At 37.6% G+C, this 24071-nt stretch overlaps 1 protein-coding gene across 1 annotated transcript in view; it reads right to left on the bottom strand.

Moving 5' to 3' along the window:
- LOC146500877 (ephrin type-A receptor 6-like) overlaps positions 1-24071 on the bottom strand; it is a 185281-nt gene that overhangs the window by 16917 nt on the left and 144293 nt on the right. Inside the window, exons 6-9 of the mRNA XM_085136581.1 lie at positions 15784-15908; positions 15298-15460; positions 12858-12966; positions 180-250 (exon numbers count right to left, since the gene is read on the bottom strand). Of these exons, the coding sequence (XP_084992707.1) occupies positions 180-250; positions 12858-12966; positions 15298-15460; positions 15784-15908 (468 nt within the window). The remainder of the gene's footprint in view (positions 1-179; positions 251-12857; positions 12967-15297; positions 15461-15783; positions 15909-24071) is intronic.

Here is a 24071-nt window from a genome sequence, read left to right as displayed (position 1 = left end):
CGTTAAATTAAACATGTCACTTTCTAGACAAATATTTGGTCATTCAGACACAAGTAGTGTTAAAACCAGCTTCAAAAAGAGTTTGTTACTTACTTAGAACTTACTTAGCAGATATTGCAAAGTCAGGCAATAGGCATAGAAAACAAAGGGAAAGGAGAGAGGCAGCTTGATTGATTTACCGTGCCCATTCTGATAATTCGCCCTTCTTTTATCCTCCGAGGTCATCTTGGCCTTGAAGTACCACTGACACCTGGAAAACACAGAGAATGACTGATTGAGTAAAAACTTTATCAGATGAGCAATAATGTGACTTTTATTGGGATAGTGGGGGTATTGTGACTAAATAATGAGACATTTGAGGCATGTCATTAAATAAATCCTGAATTGATCCCTATGGGTGAATTCCACAAAAATAAAGATGAAGGCAGAAGTATAGCCTTCAGGGTAAAAAGGTTTTATTTGTACATGCAGTTTTTATGTTCTGGTGATCATTGAAATGAAAGTAAAAAAAAGCCTGGATAAATACCCAGAATGCATTTCAAGATGGCTGCAGAGTGCTTTGTAAATACACTAGTCAGTGGAACTACTGGTGACCATCTCTCTCTCTCTCTCATGTTATCACATACCGATGGCGTCTTTACACTGTAACGCTTGAGTACCTCTTTGCCTTAATTTTCCCTCAAAGTCTGACAAAGCGTTCTGCTGGTGTCATCACAATTGGTCGATGTGTAACCCTGATGACCAATGACCCGTAACCGTGGTAACCACGGAGAGAAATTTGCATTTTAAACGTGCCTTACTCGTGAAAGCTTGTATGTGAACCTAAACCGTGATTTTGGGCTCAACGCTTTAACCAGTCGTGTGATTTAAAGAATATTAAAAAGTAAACAGCAACAGAAGAGATGGCATCAAAAGGAAACAACAAGATGAGTTGCTTCCTTGTGTTTGTAGGCCTTTTGTATCTTCATGTTGGGAATCCAAGTTACAAGGCTTTCATTGTGTGGGGAAAATGAAGCCAAAGAGGTACCCCTTGCATTACATTACATCTAATCAGATGGGGTTCCTGACAAATCATGACTGGACAGGTAGAAAACCAAAAAGTGTGGATTTGTGTTTTGTGTTACTTTTTTGATAAAACCATTAAAATGCTTCTCCGAGGATGATAAAGGATCATGCTACTCTAACACAATTACTTTTCATTTGTTTAAGTAAGGGATGCTTGCTTCTTTCAGCGGTTACATAATCTTGCTCTAACCAATTCTCCTGTCTTTAGGCTACTCCCAAAATAGATTGTGGTATTGTTATCATTTTATAGTGTTCTCTGGATCATGCTGAATTACACATCCCTATCTACTTGTCACAATCACCATCAAGTTATGTGCTGCACAATCTGGCCCTTATTCACAGTTAAGCGTCTGCAAAAACAGCTTGATATAAACAACACAAGTCACGGAGCTCCGTGTGTAATGTTGGTGTTTTGAGTTCTTATGTGCAACTTTTTCAAGCAGCAAAAAACAACAAAAAATTCCCAAACAATTACTGACAACTTAAAATGATCGTTCCTGTCTCTCTACATACTCAAACATATGCGCAGATTGAAAGATGATCAGTTTTAGACTCTCTCCTCAACATTTCTGTTTAAAAACACTGCAGTGAGCGGGGTCAAACACGAGCGCAATGAGGCAAAATTCTAGCTTAGACAGCTAACAACTAAAATAACCCCACAGCACCAGATTGTTTCATCATTGCAGCTTATCATTTGAAATAAATGTTCAGTGACATATGTAGTCTGGCTCTGAGTTAGGTTAGATTGTCTGCTGATAAAATAAAGATGGAGGTGGTTTCATCTCATTCAGGGGATTAGCTCTGCAGCTAAAAAATATAGAGAGACACACATGCAATTCACAATTTGTGAGAAAATGGAAAGAAAAGTGACATCTGGTTCAGTGAGAACTACACGCGATGACTCTTAACCAAAAGGAAGAAAGAAAATTAAAAGTTTTCTCAACATTCGACTGTTGGAAATAAAAAAAAACACGTAAAATCTCTCTCGTCCTCCTGTGTGTGTGAGTGTGTTTGTGGGAGAGTTTATCTAGGCACTGACAGACTGAGAGACAGCCAACAACAGATAAAGAGCTGCTGCCAAGAAAGTCTGAAAAGCTGAGAGATTAGATGACAGCATCTGCAAAAGACCACAGATGACTTTATCCAAATAGATACTTGGATGTTACTCTGAAATCAGAAATAAAAAAAACAAAACACAAAGGAACTTTTTCCGAGTTATATTTATGGCAAAGTGCTGTATGTGGACAGGTCTGAAAAAAACTGTGTGGTATTGAGGTACTGAGAGTGAAATGATGAATTGGTAACAAAAAAGGTTTGCTATAAAGTTATGCTTGAGAGAAAATAGTTTTGTGGTGCACTGAAAGATGGCTGCTGAGGGAGTTATGTCTTTGACTTGCCAGTAAAACGATGTAATGCATGAAAATGTCATTGAGGGTTAGAGTTAGTTCTGTAACACTTTGCACAATGACATGATTTTTTAATATTTTCCGCCTCTTTACACCACCAAACAGATTCAAAATCATACAATCAAGAGATGATTGCAGGGCAGACTTTCAATGGGGGGTAATAAAACAACTGCATTAACTTTTTAGGAAGTAATTTTAATACACAGCCCTCAGTTATTAGTAGCTCAGTTTGATGGCCAGATGAGGCCCATTTACTTATATTTCATGGCAGATAAAAGATCTGAAGTTAGTGCTGAACCATCAGGAACGTTCTCAGAAAGAATGCACTGAAAACCAAAAGCCCTGAAAGACCACATAAGATGACTAGTCCGCAGTCAAGAGGTACCTTCATGAATGGAAATACAGAGGGTTTAGAACAAGATACAAAGAGCTGGTTACAGTCAAGATTAGATTAAAACATCAATGCTATGCCATGGGCATGTCCATGGCTACCAGTGTAACCAGGTTCCTAGTGGTTACCAGAGATAGGCTACTTTTTCCGATTACTTTTTTCAAGTAACGAGTAAAGTAAGGGATTACTATTGCAAAAACGGTAATTAGATTACCGCTACTTTCCCGTAGGAACGCTGTGTTACTAAAACCGTGATTTTTTTTGCGAGAATGTCTCATGACAGTGACGTAAGCAAGTGCGACGTTCGTGACAACAGCTATGTGCAGATCAACAATGGATAATATATTGAGTGCGGGAGAGAGTATGAGCATGCAGCGTTTAAAGCGTGGAAGTACTGACCTTACTTTAAGTTTGATTCCATAAAAAGTGAAAAAAACAGTGTCAGTTGTGCGTGGGAAGAAAACTTCTTCTTACAGCGAAAAAAAAAAAACCCTAAACGTCCAAGCAAGCACCGAGTGCGCTATGACGTAATGGGAAATTCACAGAGAAACTCGCGGATTCTTCCACTGACCGCTGCGGCACACCTGCACCAGGGTAAACCTCCGCCTACCCTACTCCTGCTTTACAGGTGAAAATAGAGCAAAAAGATCGCTAGTCTTTGACTTTATTTATTTTCTGCTGTGTTTTACTTGCATCTATTTGAAAGACTGAGTGTAAACACAAAAAAAAATTATTTTATGTGCTGGAATGTGCAGAAAATAGGTTTAAATGTTAAACAAATTTCTTCCAGTCAGAGAATGTTGCATATAATTAAATTTTTGCTTGATGCATAAAGTTAAAAGATTAAAACTAATAAAACAAGTTTTAAAAAGGGACTTTTCCATTTGATTACATTTTGTATGATGGATTATGTAGAAAAAGTAGAATTGGGCTGAAAGATCTATCGCTTTATCACATATTCAGGTTGTAAATCGTGTTTTTAAAAAGTAACTAAGTAACTAAGTAATTAATTACTTTTGAAAATAAGTAATCAGTAAAGTAACAGGATTACTTTTTGGGGAAGTAATCAGTAATTAGTTACTGATTACTTTTTTCAAGTAACTTGACCAACACTGGTGGTTACTGATAATTTGAGTGCTTATAGAAATAGCAGGATGAAATCTGAAGGGTACAGGGCTATATTCTCTGCTCAGATTCAACTAACGGCAGATTCAACTGGTTGGACAGGATTTCACAGTGGAGGCATGGCATGAAGAACACTTTCAACGGGCAAGTCAGTCACTTTATCCCAGTAAAACAGTGAATCCTTTTTAATTACTCGAGACAAAACTGAAGGGAGAGAGACCTACAAACAAGCAGCAACTGAAGTTGGCTGCAGTAAAGCATTACAACAGCCATTAAAACAGCATCCAAACTGTCAAAGTACTGACTTTTTGACATTTAAATAGTTACATAAAACTATCTGTAAAGTTATAATTTAAAAATATCCAAGGGAGAATATAATAATTTGGGTAAAATCATCCCTTTTCTGAAGCATCTTATGCCGAAGCACCGTCGGCCATTAAAACGGCTCACTGTTATTTAAAAACGGAGTAATGGATTCATTTAAACATGGCACTGCTACCTGTGAAGCACGTGGTTGCGTGAGAGGTGGCACAGTGTGAGGGGAGCAGTGAGGTAAAAAATAGTTATATAAAAAATTAAAAGGTGCTTGGAGTTCTCTCAGAGGATGTATCACTGATGAATTTTAAAACACATCTTGCAGTAGAGGGCTTAATTAATAGCCATGTGCATGAGGGGCTCTTGGTCCCGCTGGTGTATCCCCTAATAAATTTTCTCATATTTCATCATTTATTAGAATATAGAACTCTATTGCCTGTTTCTTACAGTCATGCAGCATTCAAGAAGAGTAAAAGTGACAAAACTAGAGTCTCATGCTTATTAAAAGGTTGGTGTTTATTCAAATGTTTTATTTATTAGCAACGAGCATGTTTGAAAAGCTGAATTTGTTTATTTTTTTATATTTCCCCGTATATTTTTGAAATGAAGAAAATGATGAATGAGCTTCATCAGGCTTTTGTTACAAGGACATTTGCTAGTTAGATCAGTTCGTTGTTGGGTTTGGTCTTTTCAAAGGATTTGCTAACAATAAGAAAAATCTACAAATCTAAAAGGCTACTGTGAAAGCTCATCTTCCTTATTTTTCTGCCTTTTTCTTTGCTTCTTTTTAATACTAATTCAAATCACCATCCAAATGCAACTTTCATCCTTTTTTTCTTCCCGAAAATTTATCCTGGTAGCTTTTGCAAAATCTCGCTGAAAAGCAAACAAAGAGACAAACAGTTCTGCAAAAATACCGCTGCGGAACGAGGCAGAAAATTCACCATAGTTATCCTTTAAATGAGAAGCAGCAAAGTAGAAGAGCAGAGCCCAGAGACTTGACCCAAACCCCCAACAGAGACAGAACAGAAGCAGGAACAGAGAGCTCTCACAGTCACACTGTCACTTCGTCGGAGAGTCCTCGCTTCACTGTCACTGCTATAGACTTGTCTGCCTCTCTCAGCCCTGCTCCTCCACACCACTGTGGTCCAGAAGGGATGGAGTTGGTGGTGGTGAGTGACAGAGGTCCTGCAGCTTGTCCTGATTCCAGCGGGACGTGATGGAACTGCATGTTTTTGGGTTTTTTCTGCTGCTCTGGGACTTGTTCGAGCTTAAATATACACAACACAACTAAAAGCACATGCTACTATTAACATAACAAGAATAAACAGATTACAGTGCAAGTTCATAAGCTGGCTTTCCTTCAAGTTTGTGTACTGTTCTTATTATTATGCAGTATAGTCATCACTTCCCCATTATGCCCAAGACAACAAGAGGCGGCAAAAATCTTAATATACCAAAGAGTTTGATAAATAAGTCATAGAAAGACAGTAATTACAAACAGCTGCAGCCATTTAGTTCCACACAGACATCTAGGGAGAGATGGAAGGAGTACTGAGTAAAAATGCACCAAAATAAAAGCAAAGAATTTAAAACATAGGCCTATGTTGAGTAAAGGCTACTATATTTAATGTATCTTTACATATTTTAGCCTTCCAAGGTGAGCCACATTGGATATTTATGCCCCAGTCCTCAGCAGTATATTATATTTCTTGTCTAAACAGACTAGTTATAAATTACAAATATACAATACTTCCTGACTACTTAAATTCATCAGGAATGAGAACAAAGTAAATCCTGCTTTTAGGAATTTTAAGTGACACGGATCAATTAAACAAACGCTTATATATAATAATAAATAATAAAAAATAATTGCCAAAAATACCGAGGTAAAACTCAAGGGAAAAAAAAATTAGTTATCGCTAGAAATTTGCGAACGTCTATTAAGGCTGTAAAAAACTACTCTAACATTTAAACCTGCAACATTAAATCAGATGAACTTCTTTAAAAGATCACCTCTAAGGAATTTCTTTACTGTCTCTACAGCTTTAATCCTCTTTTGGCTCATTTGTTTGACTTTATATGCCACATATATACTATCCTCGTTGTCCTAATAAATCCTTAAGAATAACATTCATACTGAATGATTCTACAGCACATGATTTTTGCAAACTACCAATACATTTTTTGCAGGGGCCAGTAAAAGCTGCAAAATAAATTAATAACTAAATAAATAAAAATAATATCTGATATCTTTCAATTGACCAGAAACATGTTGGTATATACAGTTTATGGTAGCTGTCTTTGACGTTTTCACAAGATTTTATGCTACAAAAAAACTAAGTACACTCCATGATTCAATGGCTTGTAGAACCAACCAGCTTTAGCAGGAATAACTTATATAAGGGTTTTGTGTATGATTTTATCAGTCTCACACATCATTGCAATCATTGATCCACTCTTTTTTAGTTGCATCACTTCATTGAGGTTTGTGAGCCCATTTGTGGATGCACAGCTCCACCACAGCATTTCAACTTTGCAACACTGTAAATCATTTTTTCTCAGCCACGCTGTTGTAGATTTGCTTTAACTGTTGAAGAGATTATGTCATATTTGGCTCTAGAATATTTAGTACAGAGAGAAAGTTCATGGTTGACTGCAAGGTGCTCATATACTGTGGCTGCAAAACAAGCCCAAACCATCACCTCTCCAACACCGTGCTTAATAACTGGTGTGAAACGTTTGTCCTTACATGATGTGTTTCCACCAGTTGTGGCACTGGATGGCAGACATCTCCACTTTGGTCTCATCTGTACTTGTTCAGATGCAACTTTTTAAACCTAAGCTGCAGTGCCGCCACGCAATTTAAAGAAAAGATGCTTCCTCCTAGCGACGCTTCCAAACATGTCAAACTTATTCAGTCTTTTTCTACTGTCAAAAATGTCTGCAATCTGACAGATGTAGCTCTTAGCTTTTTTGCAGTTACCTTGAGCATTACACGGTCTGATCTGACCTTGGGTTGATTGTGCTGAGATGTCAACTCTTGGGAAGACTGGGGCATTGTGTTACTACACACCTGAATGCTCCAGACCTGCAAACTGTCAAATCGACTGCTTTTACAGAGGTGGTCACACTTATCCTACACTTGCTCCTATCCAGTATTACTGTATGTATATACAGCCATATAAAATACAATTCAAGTTCACACTGCTACGTAGTGAACTGAGGAAACATCAAGAACAAAAAAAATTTATTTGGCTAGCAGACAGGAGCTGCAGTCAGATATTCTGTAGGCCTATGTTGATTCCACGTGACACCAATTTGTAGCAGACAGACATGATAAATTGTTTGAATAACATTATTGATTATTGCAGTTTAAAAAAACAGGAGAAGTTGATGTCTTCCTCATGGCTGGCTTTTTTTTCTCCACAGCTTCAGCTGGATCAGCAGCCACATGAATTATGCAGGAGACTTCTTCTTCTTTTTTTAATAATACATTTTTTCTGTCTGAAATGTGATGTGAGGTAGAGGTGCTGCCTCAGTAACTATTCTAATCAACAAAAACAACCTCCCCAGAATGACAGAGAGGCCAGGCTAACTGAAAGGATAATGCAGGCTGTGACTGAATAAGTTTGGGGTGAAAACGCAGACAGTGCAGTAGAGGAGAAAGTGTTGGCGCTTGCTTCCGCAAGTGTGTGTGGGTTCATGTGATCACATATGAGCCTTCTTCTCTTTGAAGACTTAACATAATCCGGGTTGCCAGATTAGAGCAGGTGTCAGAGGGCTGTGAGCCACAGGTTGCCAGACTGGGCTTCGGCTAAGTGAAGTCTGTGGGATCCTGGACACTGATAGACAGAGCAGATAACATGACGGGTAACAGTGGCAGAGAGGACAAGAAGGGGATTTGGAAAGCTACTGTTGACCTCTGCTGATGAGGTCAAGCTGTTCATTAAAGAAATCGTGGCATGTGCCTTTATCAGTCTTTTCCAGTCCTGTCCTCTGATCCCCTTTATCCGCCTATCCTTCTGTCTCACCGACTTTCATGTTGTAAGGAGGCCACACACACACACACACACACACAATAACGGCTATCACACACAAAGACCTTGGCTTCTTCCACTGTTCTCTGCCCTGTCGAACATTGTTAGAGTACATATTCACACACGCATATTCAAAAGCACTTTACCCACCCACACACCTCAGTAAAACAACCTTGCTCAGAGCCCTAATCAAAGCATCAGTGTAATTCAAACCACTCCTCTCTTACCCTAACATCCCTCACAGTCACCTCACTGCAGTGCACCGCTCTGCTGCAGAGGCTACAAAGGGCACACAAGGAAGGATGGATTAAAGGAAATATGAAGAAAACGATTAAAAAACATTGCGTAGTGCAAAACTCTTCAGCTAGGCTACATCTGTGTAATCATGACACCTTCATTCTCATAGAAGCTCCCACTCTTCAAACCTAGCATAAGCAGAAAGCAAACATAGATGTAAATTTAGTAAGCTTTTAGGCCAGCCAGGTGTTAAACACAAGTCCTCTACAACCTTACATCTATGAGAGGCGTATGACTGAAAGCTTCCATCTTTTCCAGGCAGCTCAAGTACGTTTGGAGCTTTTTTGAAACTGAAAGCGAGTGAAAGTTCCTCCTACACAGGGCAGCGGGACCGCAGATATGATAGCTTGTGATGGAGTCAAAAAACACTCCAACTGCTGTTGTGACTGCTATTAGACAAATTCAGGTAAAAAAAAAAAAAAAAGGTCTTCTTGTACTACAATTCAAAAACTCTTGCACCTAGTTTGTGCGTGCCATCGTAAATAAAGTACCCTCCTACAAACATTGATCACATAGAACTACCAAAATCCAAAATCTGCTTTAAATGTCAGCTGTTAAACTTGGACTTTGCGGACTTTTGCATTTAAATGAAACCAACAATAAAGGTGTTCACTGCACATCTAACATAAAAAAAGAAAATATAAAATAATATCTGTGAAGTTCATGGTTGCAGTCCTCTGGCAACCGGGATGAAGAGTTCAAATACAAGTTGCAGTTTCTAAAAGTTCCAATAATTTTTCCCAGTCAAAATGAATTTGAAGCACAGCGGAAACACGTCCATGTCTTGGATCTGAATTAAAGCTTTCTGATGAAACTATGAGTGTAAGAGATTGAGAAATGCATTAGAAAATATCAGGTCAAAGGTCAGGTTTAGATAATAAAAACGTCCCGGGTCCACACGTTCCATCCAAATGCTTTAAAGGCATTTGAAGCATGTGCTTCTAAAGCCGGGTAGAAGGACAATAGTGTTAAGGAAACTAAAAACACCACCTGCGTGTTAAATCAGCTCACATTGACTTCTGAGTCAGTGCTGAGTGAATTAAGCAATTATGGTGTGTGTTTTGTTTTGTCTTTGCACTTTGTTAAATCTTCATAAACTATTGGGTCCTGAGGGGTTACTTAATCTCAAACATAAAGACCCTGCACACCACCGCTATACCCACACGTGTTATTTATTTTTCAAAAATAAATAAATCACTTGGATATCCGGAGACCAATATCGCCAGGTATCTAATTCATTGTCAGCCCCATTAAAAGGAATTGCGGGAAATTTTTGATGAAAATCATTAACTTGGAGTATTTTGATTGAGCTCGCGTCCAAAGACATCAAACACTTTATATGGAACAGACATTTTTGTCCACTGAACCCAAATCATTCCTAATGTCAAATGCCTTCTTGGTGGGACACTAGTCAGCTGCAGTAATGTTAGAGGTATATTGTAGTATATATTTACACTACATATGCTCAGGGTGTTATGGCTCACATCCTCCGCACACCAGATCTCTGCGGATCTAGAAAGCTAAGTATAGATGTGGCTCATGATATATTACTTGAATGGTAAAGTGCCAATTAATACCAGTCCCTGTAGGCTTGGGGGTCTTTGGCTCAGGAGTGTCTGAGTTGTGAACCACAGCCCACCAAGTCAGTTGGTTGTCTACAAATGGAAATGTTGGTGGTTCGATCCTCGGGTCCTCTAGTTTATGTAATGAAGGACCGTTGGCCAAGATATTGCGTCCACTCTGTGCCTGTCATAGTAGGGAAGTGCTTAAGGCACTGAATACAGCACTTGTGAATGAGGCTTTTAGTTAGAAGTACTTTGTTTATTCAGCTAGAGTAGAAGGTGTTATATAAAAAGTATCAGTCTACTTAAGAGAAACAGTCAAATGCATCTTTACATATTAAAAACTGTGTAATTGTGTGAAAGATAATCAGTTCATCAGGCAATTGGTGACAAATGCATAAAAAAACAAGGTGCAAAAGATGAGATTTGCCGCCTTAGAAACATTGTACTTCCCTTTATACCTGTATTTTTGCATTTGTTATTTCTGTGATTTTTCACACAGATAACCCACTGGAACACTATCAATGTCTCTCTGCAGAGATATTCTGACAATGTGTGTTGTTCGGTATATTTTAAATGATATCTCATCTTCCTCCCTCTATGACAGTCCGCATTTTACTTCAATTCAGTCTGACTGTGAACACTTTTGATTCCCAATCTGATCGGACAGCGTGTCTTAATAATTCAATCTGGGAGCCTATATCACTGCTACCAGCAAATGTGACTGAGAAAATCTTCACCATCTTTAAAACTAAAATACAAAAAATACATTTTTTAAACAGTTATTTTGCTGTCAAGGTGTCAGAATCTTAATAATGCACTCTTGATTATCTTGCTTCATTTCCACCTCTTATTTTGGTGTTGTAGATGTTTTAAATCCAAATTCAAATTTTGGTATTTGTCTTTAGAAATCTGTGGGTGTAGTAAATTATCCAGACTCTGTGTGTTACCAAATATTATTTCTTAGAAAAATAATAGTTGTCTTGATCTGTTATTTATTTGATTTAATTAATTTGTATCAATGGAGATCAATCCATTGTTTTACTACCAGGAGCTATTATATTGTTTTCATTTGCATGTGAATGGAACCACAGGTTCGTATTGTTGGATTACTATAAATATTATCAAAAGATGCAAAACTCCTTTTTAAAAATGGTCTCCATAAATGTTTGCAAAATCAACATCAATATTAAATGGATGTGTATTATTTGCAAACAGAAGATGAATTTGTGATGTTGAATATTTCACTTTTTGTGAGCAATTCTACTTATTTTTTTGATCAGTATCTTCACAGTGAAACTGAAAATTATTTAGCTTCCAAATCTAGCTTCTGAAATAGAGTCTTGAAAGTGTTGTTGCTTTTCTTTTCTGTCTTGCAGAGTTACACACCTGTGCATCAGCCCACATACTATACTTGAATGTGTATCTTTAACGTTAGGGCAGACTAATGATTGACCTTTTTTCCTTCTTCCTTTGCATGTGTCTGTCTGTGTCTCTTTTTCCTCAAATATATTTGGTGCTTTGATTGAATTATTAGGTTACCTAATGTAATGTGATAAATTGGCAAAACTGATTAGAAATTTAGTTTGTTCAAAAACTCGTGATTATCAATTTAATACATAATTGAAACTAAAAATTACTTAATTATTTAAATCACTATAAAGGCAATACCTTCTACACAAATTCACATTTTGTTCTTAAAATAAGTGTGCACAAACGATATATAACCCTATAATTCGTTGATATTTCCTTCCCTTCCCTGGGTTTTAGTGGTATTCTGTGTCCAAAGGTAATTGCTGAAGCAAATGTAGTGAAAGGCTGTGCCAATGCCCTGTGGAAATATTGAGCACATACATTACTGTAAGGAATTTTGAAGCTTACAGTTATACTTAAATGAATCATTACAGTCATACTTAAATGGATCAGAGCCGTCCCTAACAGTATTAGCTGCACTTGTACTTTTCCTGTCATGACAAGCCAAATTGTCTGCTGTTAAAGACGCCTGGTTACCTTTCGACATACTTCACTAATGGTAACAAGTGAAATATTCCTCCTCCTTAACTATTTGTAGGCTGAATCCTGTAGCCTGAAGCCTGAGATGACATTTTGTAAATGTTCAGATCACTTAGGGCTCTGCACATCAACATATCAAAGATGTGAAAATGTTTTTGCATCTAAATGTTTCAAATCATTAAACAAATTTGAATATTAGACAAACAGAATTGGTCCTAGCACAGAACCCTGTGGAACTCCATAATTAACCTTAGTGTGTAAAGAGGACTCTCAATTTACATGAACAAATTGTAGTCTATTAAATATATATGATGGATAAATAGGGCACAAACCATGACTTTGGTCAGCACACTTATCAAAACTTGCCACCGTGGACATTGTGGCAGCAAAACTTTACACAAACGTCTTTTGGGGCTTCTACACTGCACTGATATCTGCACAATGAAATCAAATAATCTAACCAATAGGAAGAATGAATTATATGATTACCATATCTACCTTTGAAGCACAGACAACACCACCCAACTGACTTTTAAAGTGATATTTCCACTTAATGCACAGACAAGAGTGGATGTCAGTTTAAACTAACCATGCAGTGAAATATTCACTCTGAGTAAAACCAGGATAAGTATATCCATCTTACCTTCCAGTGATGAGGAGGAAGAGAGTGAGGATGACAAGAAGAGTAAAGCCACCAACCGCTGCTGTGACGATCACTAACACCTGGCCTTGATCAGAAGCCATGTTGGAGGCTGAAGGTAAAAGAAACAGTAGGAAAGAAAATGAGATGAGGAGAAAAATATGTAGCTGGGCAGAGACATTATGTGGGGAAAAGAAAAATAACATCATCGTGTTAGAAACATGGAAAGCGGAGTAAGAGCGCTTAAAAAAGATAAAAACAAACATGGACAAATCAGAGGGAAGTGAGAGGATTTCAGCAAAACAATTATCTTACTTATTTCTTATCATCGGTGTAGTATGCATAGACCATGTAAGCTCTCTTGATAGGTAGATATTAGGAGACATGTTTGATCTGCTCTTCATAATGCAAGAAAACCCTCAGTTAACTTTCACACGGGAATGATTCATTTGCCTGCTGCTGTTTAATTAATATTATTCATTCATGAAATTGTGATTTAGTCCATGAACATTTGGTTAAATTGGACCCATTTGATATTCATGATTTTCCCTTTTCTGTGTCTTGTCAAAAGGCTAACGAATCCCAGATAATTGAAAGATGATTGCTATTACCAAACTTATTTCTATAATATTTCATGCTTAATGAATATGAATTGGAGATCTGGGTGCGTGGTCGCTAGCCCAAAGAACGAGCCTCATGTGGGTTAATACATTAAGTGCGTGCGTGAATAGAGCCAAGAGCACATATGTGAACGGAGGTTGTCGAGAATATGTGTGTTTTGGTTGATAAAAATAATTACAGTCTATTTAGGGGACGGTAGAGTGAAAGTGGCGGTGGTCACATGACACAAGGCAATTTTCCTAGTCCTAAGCTTCACATCACTAACTAAACAGATGTGTTGGACTGATGCTGCTGTAATGAGGTGTGCACAGGGAGAGAGGGGTGGCAGAGGAGGGGATGAAAAATGCAAGGTGAGGAAAGGGATGACAGAAGTGACAGACAGATACACAGACGGATGGAAAACCTATTGCGGTGACAGTAACTGACAGGCAGACAGACAGACTGACACAGAAGGAGAAAGCGACAGGGGCCAAAACTGCTTTTTTTTTTCTCTTTCAGATAAAAGGCCAGGCAGTACAAAGGCTTGGCCAAGCACTCTCTGATCCACAGATAAAGCAAAGCTCTGCAGCTTTGGAAGGGAGAGGGCCACTATGAAGCCAAATCACCCCTCAACAATACCTGACCCAACATAAAAGGGCATCTGGACCTTTGTATTTTATGAGTAGACTTGCAATAAAGCACCTACTCACACATACACACTGGGAGAAAACATTGATTCAGAGTACACCAAACATCAAGGCTGTATTGTCAGACTCCCCTGTTGATTGTATTCAGTTTTTCGATTGCTGTTGCAAGTGATATTCTGACCTTTTAGGCGTTCAGGGGTTGTGGTTTCAACCTATATGAAATTCACACTGCAGAGATGCCAAATGTTCACATTGTAGTTAAATCCATGACTACTCCATCGTGTGTTTTCTATCCAGGTGTAGTGGCCCTGTGTTTGGGATCACTGTCATTTTGAAAAATGAAGCCACTGCCAATCAGATGGTTTCCAGATGGTATTCCATGGTGGATCGAAATTTGATTCACTTTATTTTTCTGTGCTTATTATCCCATCAATTTGAACAATTTAACAATAGATGGATCAAGGAGATGTTGCACAGCATGCTGAGATATGCCAAGTTTTTAGCTAGTAGCTCTTAGGGAAACACCTCTCAAGACTCCAGACTTTTGCACCACACTGTATATACAAAGGAAATAAGAAGGCATTTAAAGACCGAGTATTGTAAAGAGATTTTGCTGCTGTTATTCCATGTTTAAACACAAAAATCAAACTTGACCTGGAACTATAATAACTGTAACTACAGGCTGATTGGAGGGGAAAAGAATATAATATATTTATAAAGCAACAACAAAAATGCTCATGTTGTTGTACTGAACTGACAAATAAAAACTGTACTTCTGACACCAACATTTCTGATATATATAACTGTGCCTAATTGGGAACCAGGCGACTTCTAATTAGTAGCTGTGAGATATGAAAGTGGTGGTGTTATGTGTGGAAACTTGAAGGTGGTCTCACATCCAAGTTTATTATTTGCTGTGGCGCCTCTGATGTAGGCTGCCTTAGGTGCTGCTTGAGGCTACATGAACTACACTTGAACCTGAGCTGCTGGTTGCAACTAGCATCTTCAATCGCCGACTTACCGTCTTGAAGATGAGCAAAAACAACACATTATTTAGAGTTGAAAATATATTTTTCAATATTAAACCTGATTTTCTCAGACTGAATGACAAATTATTATTGTCATGCAAAAAACCCTATTTTTTGGCCTTACTGCAGTACAACAAACAAGTACTGTAGATTGTCTGAGGTACTTACAGTCTCCTGTAGTTTTGTATTCATATTTAGGAGAGTAGGAGCTGTATCCGGCAGCTGTTCGGGTGCGCACGCTGAAGACGTACCAAGTTGCTGGTTTTAAACCCGAGACAATCACACTGGGGGCTTTGGTGCGTGTCGATGAGTAGCTCAGCAGCTCGTGTTCCTGTGGGGCAGAACAGAGGGATGATCTCAGTATTGCGGAGAATATTTTGACCAAGTTTTAAAAGATACATTTGTCATTGATATTTTTTCAAGCAGTGACAAATACTACCTTCCAGCCACATTGTAGTGATGGAGAGCTTGTAAGCTCTTTTGATCACTTTTAGGAACAAATATTACAGGCAGTAAATCATTCCTATGACACATTTGTACTGCTGAGATGTTCTACAAAGTTGCCTTTTCTTGTTAAATTAATGTTGTGAGCTTAATAATTCACCGGAAACATGACATATTGCCCTTTGAATCATATGCTGAGTATTTTAGTACCTTCTCATAATATTTGACCTCGTAATCAATGATCGGGAGTGTTGTGTGTTCAGGTTGCTGCCAGGAGAGTGCGATGCTGTTTGGAGAAGCCCAGTCCTTCTTTAAAGCCCCGACCAGAGACGGACCTGGTTTGCAAACACACAGACAGGTATCGTTTTCAGTATCTTTACCCTCTTGGCATTGTTGAGAAACTGCTGCTGAAGACACTACATGCTATTGTACACAAAGTGCACAAAGAGTTTGTAACTATGAACTGCACTGTGCCAAGACTCAGCAGCAGAAAATAATTTAATTAGCAAGCTTATTCTTTCACATGAATTACCATTCCCCTCCAATAAGTCTGTATTTCTAACAGTCCAATCTAGAATTTTGTTTTCTGTACGGTCTCTTTGTGTGGTATATTTGAGAGCTATTTAGCCATAATTACATACAATTTTATAGATTTTATAGACTGTATTATCTATAGGCATAAAATCACATTAAAGAATTAAAGACTCAGCTAAACAAACAATAGAATTAAGCAGACCATTGAGGTATTCTTGATGTCTTTACTGTGTTTTTGTTCTCACCTGGATTGTTTATTCATACACCGCACTAATGACTGAAATCATAATGGACTACACCAGAAATAAGTAAGTAATGCACAGAGTAAGTACACAAAGTTTTGATTTTCGGGAGCCCATACTTTTAAAAGTACTGATTCACATCAGCAACAGCTGTAGTTTATTCCAGTAAACAAGAATCTCGCTGAAACATCAAAGAACTGTCACATTCCCTAGAAAATCTTGGGGAAGTAACAGTGAACACATCCGGAGTGAAAAAGTAAACAACAAGGCAAAAACTGAAAAAGAGTTTAATTTCTTTAGTTAATAATTAAGTGTATAAGGCACTTTAGCTGCCTTAAAGGAAGAAATACTACAAAAACCTAGAAGTTAGTCAAAAGAATAATAGGTCAAAAATGTTAAATGATCAAAACACTCTCTGCTCCACTGAGCAGTAAACAACCACAAGCACACAGCTCAGACTGTAAAGAGAGTAACACTCTGACACTCAGGTGCTCCCATCCTGACCTTAACTACTCCTAGGCCTAATTACTGAATGGAGTCAGCTGAACAGGGCAGTACCTAAGGCAAGGGCGAGAACAAAACACACTCACAGACTCAGCAACCATCAGAGGTGATAAACACAGTTCCTTGAATGTCCACCAAAGGCTGACTCCAAGGGTCTGCTCCCATCTCATAACACTGAGAGAGCAGAAATAAATGTTTATGGGCTGGCACCAAAAAAAATTCCCTATTCTGGTATTCTGAATAGTACTTAGCAAAAATATAAAACAACCTAATTTATACTGAGTGTATCAAATTATAGATTAGAGTGTATACTGAGACTGAAGAAGTCACCTGGATGAGTGACGAAAGGTTTCTCCCAGAATATGCTACGTCCAGATGAACAGAATCAACTTTTGGAGAACCTAATTTATAATTACATATACCAAACTAATAGGGTTGCCAACTCCCAGCAAGAAAAGAAATTTCATGGCATGCATTTTTTTTCCCCTCTTTGATATTTGGGCATATTGGGACCCGATGAATGTAAACACAAAGAATTACCAGATGTTTTTCCCCCACCTCATTTTTGTTTCTAAGAAAAATGAGAGCCACATATTTATATAAAATTTCAATACAAAAAATAGCAGTATAATGTCCTCGTAAGTGGATATCAGGCCCTTATAGAGCAAAATTTAGTATTTTGGTCTAAATAACCCAAAATGCGATGTACACATATGTGGACCAGGTCCTAGGAGGTTAAATCCCTGTAGAACCGGTCACCGGAACCACGTAAGTTAACGCAATAAGTTTTTTTGCATATGAAACCAGAGGAGTTGAACTTACATCTTATGCCATCAGCTTGTCCTAGGTCACGGTTTCCTTCCACATATAGCTTTGCAAAAACTGAATAAAAAGCACTTGCAGCAACAAAAACACAATATTCCAGAAACACGCTTTGCAGCTGTTCATAACACTTCCTACATTGACGTCAGCGCGAACTATCGCATGTCCGCCATTACCTGTCTGAAACAGGAAGTGACGTCATTTCGCAGAAACTGTAGGTTTTTACTTTTGGGGCTTTATAAACCTATCCTGATGTTTTTAAAAGTCATGTTTGACTTCATGCTTTTCTGAATAGTTGCTGGGATGCTTAGAACTCAAATTGCACTGCTTTAAATAGTTTATTTTGATGCACATGCTGTTTTCTTTGCAAATTTGCATTATAGGATTTATTTTTGTTTTTTCGGCAGTATATAAAAATTGGTGTATCTCAAAAATAAAACTAAACACTCAAGATAAATTTCCTGTTGTTGTAAACTTTGTATTTAAAGTTTTGAGGGACAAACTTCTTAAATTTCTCTAGGTAGAAATATATGTAAAAAAACAAAACAAAAACGATTTTCAATTTTTTTGTAGTTTATTGGACTTTTTTGCAATTGATGTAGTTACTATGGACTTAATGCGTATATATTATAACAGTTGTATTGATGTATAGCAACTTGAAATGCTCCCAAAAATGGCTCCACAGCATGTAAAAATATAAAGTAAGCTCTGGCGGACTTGATTCTATGGTAAGTCTTAAAGGGTTAATTGACAAAACCGATTTTAATTTAATGCATGTATCAAACAAATGCATGTATAAAACAAATGCACAGTCCAGCCCTGGTGACAACCCCTACTGGTGTAAAAGATTCTATAACTTTCCCTTTATATTGTAGTAAGGCTTAATGTTATTCATGAAAGATGCATGGTTAAGTGATTCCTGGTTCCTGCAGTCCTCTCAGATAACATCAGCTAAATCAAATCAAATAAATTCAAACATTTGAGTTTGTTTTTGGTTTTGCAGCTTTTCTGAATTTTGAAATCAAGTTATCTGACAATAATAATATATTACTGTGTGATTAATTATACAAAATAACCATCCGACAAGTCTGTACTGCGGGGCCGCGTTGCAGGGGCACTGAAGCCCAGGCCTCCCTCGCCCCAGCTACCTCCTCCAGCTTAACAGGCCAGTGCAGCTCCAGACCACCACCCTGGTCTGCCAGTCCAGAGGAATCCCCCTCTGATCTCCATGCAACATTGTAGAGGCGTATCAATCACGACAGCCCTACAACATCCAGAGCCTTCAGGAACCTCATCCAACCCAGGGGCTCTGCCACCAAGGACTGCCTCAGTGACCTCCCCCATATTTGTCTGTACTCAATTTTTTAAACTAAGTCAAAAAAGTGAAATGTTATTAATTAATAAACATCTCTGTGTGTGCAATGTGCCCATAAAATCATAAAGCTGTCCAAATGTGACTGTGCTTGTTTGAAGAAAAACAAACCTCACAATCTTGAAGCTTTTAAATAGTTAATTTTAAAAGTAATCATCTTTTTATATATATATATATATATATATATATATATATATATATATATATATATATATACACAATCTGTGGAGAGACTGCTAAGCTAAGAGGAGTCTTTGGGGATCTTAGCAACTCCTACTCTATATATTACTACAGGCACTTCACTGGCTGACAGTGATCACACCTGCCCATCTTGTCGCTTGTACTGTAATTGCCACACTCACACATTCAGTGGTTACTTTTCAAAACACGTCCTAGTTCTTTCAAGTTGTTAAAAAAAAAACAAATCCACATAGCTGTTTCTCCTTCCCACAGGTTTTAATTGGAAATAAGTGAATAAGCTACATCTTCCTTTCTCAGACAGAATTGCATTAACTTTGGTCTATGAATTTCTGCTGTGTAAATAATTGTGCTGAGCTCCCAAGAGAGGTCGGCAGATGTAACTGCCCTGAGAGTCATTATTATACATTATCATCTAATGTTACAGAGCTGACTCATTATATGATTATAAAATGTAGGCCTGCTTTTCTAATGTGCATTCAAAGTGAAATGATGACACCAATATGTTGTTTTTTTTTTTTTTAAACCAATTATTCTACAAAACTATGCCTGGGGAAGGTGTTTGCAGTTCTCACATTGACAGAAGCCCGGTATTAGCGGATGGAAGCACTGGGTTAAGGGAACAGACGAGAGATCTTGAAGGCGGATGTTGGGGTTAGGGGTTGGCTATTAGATAAGATGAAAGTTTTGGGCTGTAGGGGTTTGAGCTTGTTAGCCAGGAGCTGGGAAACCATACTGGTATTGTTTTATTAGAAGAAAATGAAAGTGAACACCTCTGTTGTTGTCACCACTGCTCTTTGCCCACCAATTCTACCTTTTATGATCTTTAAATTTCCTTCTTTATTCAACATTTGAAGGAACTGGTTACTAGTATTTAGAGAGCAGGAACCCACAGATGAGAATTTTCTAAAGTTATTTGAAAGGGAATAGGAAACAGATTGCTTTAGTGTTTTCAAACATGAAAGACGTACTTTTATATTTACAAAGTTGTGTAATCCTACAAAAAAAAAATAGAATAAGTAAAAGTCTGTTTTATATGCATTGTACTCCATCTTATACTGCAATGCAAAATTATTAGTATTAAGGATCAATGAATAAAAGAAACACAGTGTGGTATGAGAGAAATGCAACATTGTGACTTTCTTGAGTTATTATCGCCATATTGTGATGTGTGTTTATGTAGGTGTGTGCATATGTGTAACTTAAACAATGACTAATTTAGTGTAACTCTTTAGGTGCAGCTCACAGGCCTACCTCGACTGTTTTCAGATCTTATCCAAAGCTATCTGACGGCACATGCCCTCTATTATTGCTTCTCTTTATTGCGGTTCAGATGGTATTGTATGGTGAATCATGAGGTTACATTTCTGCCTTCATAATTTTAATCAATTTTGACAAGCCACTGACTGAAATGCAACCTCAAACCATGGCCGCGTTTTACAGATGGCTTTAGACACTCACTGCTTTCACTCTGCTGACCTCCTGTACATGAATTTGAACCAGAAATTTCAAATCTTGATTCGTAACTACCCAAGTCCCCAGTTTTTTTTGAGGAATAACATGCTGAGTTATGCCTATTTTTCAGCCAAGTCGAGAATCACCAATCTGTGTTTTTTCCAGATTTTTTATAGATGAAAATGAAGAATTAGGAATAAGTTATTTGTTTTTGTCAATGCTAGCAACAAAGTCCATCTCACCATCTGTCCATTCATCCGTCCATCGCTTGCAGCGACCTGTTCAGGGTACACCTTGCCTTTCGCCCTGTAGCAGCTGGGATAAGCTCCATGTTCTTTCCTAAATTGTTATGTGTAGACGCAACACTTGTCGGGTCTTGTGTTAGTTATATGCCTTTTTGTGTGGTTGACTCATCAGTGTTAAGTGTTTTAAAAAACAACAAGACCATTCTTCTGAAAATGCTCAGATACAAGGACTGCACTAAAAATGAGTAAAGATGGCAGCCAATGTCTAAAGAAAAACTGAAAGAGTTTCAGTGAGCCTGGAGAACTATTGCTCAATGCTGCTTTACAAAAAAAAAAGCCTGAATCCTTAATAAGAAAACAAAGAAATAAGAGGTGGTTCTAGACTTTTTGCACATCACTATATGAGCGCTTATAAAACGACTTCTCATAAAGTGTTATGGCTCTTGTTGGAAATGATATCTAACTCATTACTGAAAGAGGTGGCATTGTGATTGTACTGCATATTGAAATACAAGCAATTCTTGCATTCGTTTGTAAATGGTGAATAAAATGCAAACAGCCTCACAAAACAAAAAAAAAGTAGCCGATGTTGACTTGACATGATGCCATACGAATGATTAAAACACAAAATAGCTAAACACTCCTATCAATAATTTTAACAGAATCAAAACTGATGAAATAAGGGGTGATGTATACTGAACAACATTTAATGCCGTGCAACAGCCACTTTTACATTAAATGCTCTTTAATGCTTGGCTTCTTCTTAATAACCGGAGATTTAATAGGCATGTAAAATTTGGTAGGTAGTTTGAAATGGTAGTCAAACCAGAACAACCTAATGTCATGCACGACTGAAAACAGCCAATAATATTAGGATAATCAAGAAAGCTCAAAGGGCAGGGGTGTATATGCATAAATGTGTGTGTAAGTACGTCTATGCACATTTTGTCTTAAAAAGAAAGCATGAAGGAGCTGCAGTAGAAAATAAACCCTTGCTTTTCAATAAGCTGAAGCTGCTGACATCTTATTAGGTGTTATCATTATATTACCTCTCATATGACCATTTTACTCAGAGCGTGCTCATATCTTTTTCCGTGTCTGTCCTTGGTGGCAGAGAAAATTCATCTCAGGAGGACTTTATCTGATCTAACTCTGTGTAATGAACCACTCTGTTGAGGCCGTGATGTTGCAGGGTTTCTTCTGCTTCTTATGCCAGCCGGGTACAACAGTAGTGGCAGGCGAATGTGGTTTGCAGCCACAGCTATGTTGTAGACGCATTAAACTCAGACACAAGATTGTGGGAATCTGATGTTAACATTTTGGCCCCTGATAGGGAACAATAAACACAGGGTAAATACAATCCCCTCTGACTCATGGAAGCACATGAACATGAAGTGCTCAGAAGAGCTGAACAATATGTTTAGCACAGAAGCAAGGGCATTGTCCATCTGGCTTAAAATAATTGCCAGTATAAATATGACAGGTCTGCTTGCATCAGATTTTCCCTCTCGTTATGCTTGGATTTGTACAACAAGGGCCCTAACAAGCATTATTTTATCTATCTATCTATCTATCTATCTATCTATCTATCTATCTATCTATCTATCTATCTATCTATCTATCTATCTATCTATCTATCTATCTATCTATCTATCTATCTATCTAATGTAATTGAATAATAAGGGAAAATACAGGAAATGCAGCTCCGTAATAAAATGGTAATAGTAGGTAACAAGAAAGAAACAGAACATAATAATATGGTAATTATTACCCCTCAATTACCTGTGGTAGTTTCTGTCTAATGAGCAGAAAACAGAGCTGCAAAATGCAAAGCTGCCTGTTTCTATTTAATAATAGATTAATTACCTATTAAATCAAACTGAAAAAGTGTGTGATTAGTGAATAAAGAAAAGACACACACAGCCCGTCAGCTACCCTGAAGTGGAAAAAATGGCTAAGAGAATGAATAGTTAAAGCTATGATGTGCTTTATCAGGAAAACATAACTATGTTTTGTGGCAAGCTACTATTAGAATTTGTTCTTAGAAAATGTTCTTGCAATCTGGAAAGTGAATAATACAAATAGCACACATGTTCATTAAATACTAGAAAGCCACAGTGAGTAAAAAAGACAGGGGCAGAGAGAGACCCCTATTCCATAGCTGGGGATCATTCCGCCAAAAATGAATTATGAAAGTACTAGACAAACTTAAAAAAATGCTGAGTATAGTGTTTTTAAGCAAACTTTATCAACTTTGTGAAACACTGTCTACTTCAAGCTTGTTAAGTCAATTTTTCCTTTGTTTGTGTAAAAAAAAACGAAACAATGCAGTACTACGCTGCTATAGTCGAGATTGTATGTCTAAGGACTCTTTAATGTGCCAAGATGTGGGAACATATTGTTTAAACAAGTTCCACAACTTACAGCTCTTTCTGAAAAAAAGTTGAATAAAAAAAGAGGAATTTCATGATAAAGTTTTCTGAGTTTTTGAGGTAGTTGTTGAGTTTTGATGAAATGCCATTATGTAGTCTTTTTATTAACCACAAAATTAGCAGATCAAAAGGGGAGCTTTAGGAAGGTAACTGACTGCCCTGAAAACATCAATCCAGTACTATGTTAACCCTTTTAGTGTTTTACATTGAGCATGCATGGAGCACCAGCTCTCAAAGGCAGTGGTAACTGATTAAACAAGCATTAGCTATCTAGCCTGTTAACAGCGTAATATTGCATTCTTATGCTGAGGTTCAAACCATGAACTAAAATGGGGAAGAAAGGTGATTTAAGTGACTTTGGTCATAGGTGCCAGACAAGCTGGTCTGAGTGCTTTAGAAACTGCTGATCTACTGGGATCGATCTGAAAAAGAGAAAATATTGAATGACCAGGAGTTTTCTGGGAGAAAATGCCTTGTTGATACCAGATTTCTGGGGACAATGACCAAACTGCTTCAAGCTGAAAGGAAGGCAGAAATAAATTACTTTTGCTTAGCTGTAACAAGTACAAGAAAGATTTACAGAAGAGCACAACGTGTCAAACCTTGAATTAGATGAGCTACAGAGGCAGAAGATCACATCAGCTTCCACTCGTCAGCTAAGAATTGTAAAATGAGGCTACAGTTCACACAGGCT

Source organism: Neolamprologus multifasciatus, chromosome 16, assembly GCF_963576455.1.
Source record: "Neolamprologus multifasciatus chromosome 16, fNeoMul1.2, whole genome shotgun sequence".
NCBI classification, from domain to species: Eukaryota; Metazoa; Chordata; class Actinopteri; order Cichliformes; family Cichlidae; genus Neolamprologus; species Neolamprologus multifasciatus.
Note: the sequence above shows the minus strand (reverse complement) of the source record. Positions and strands in the feature narration are given on the sequence as shown.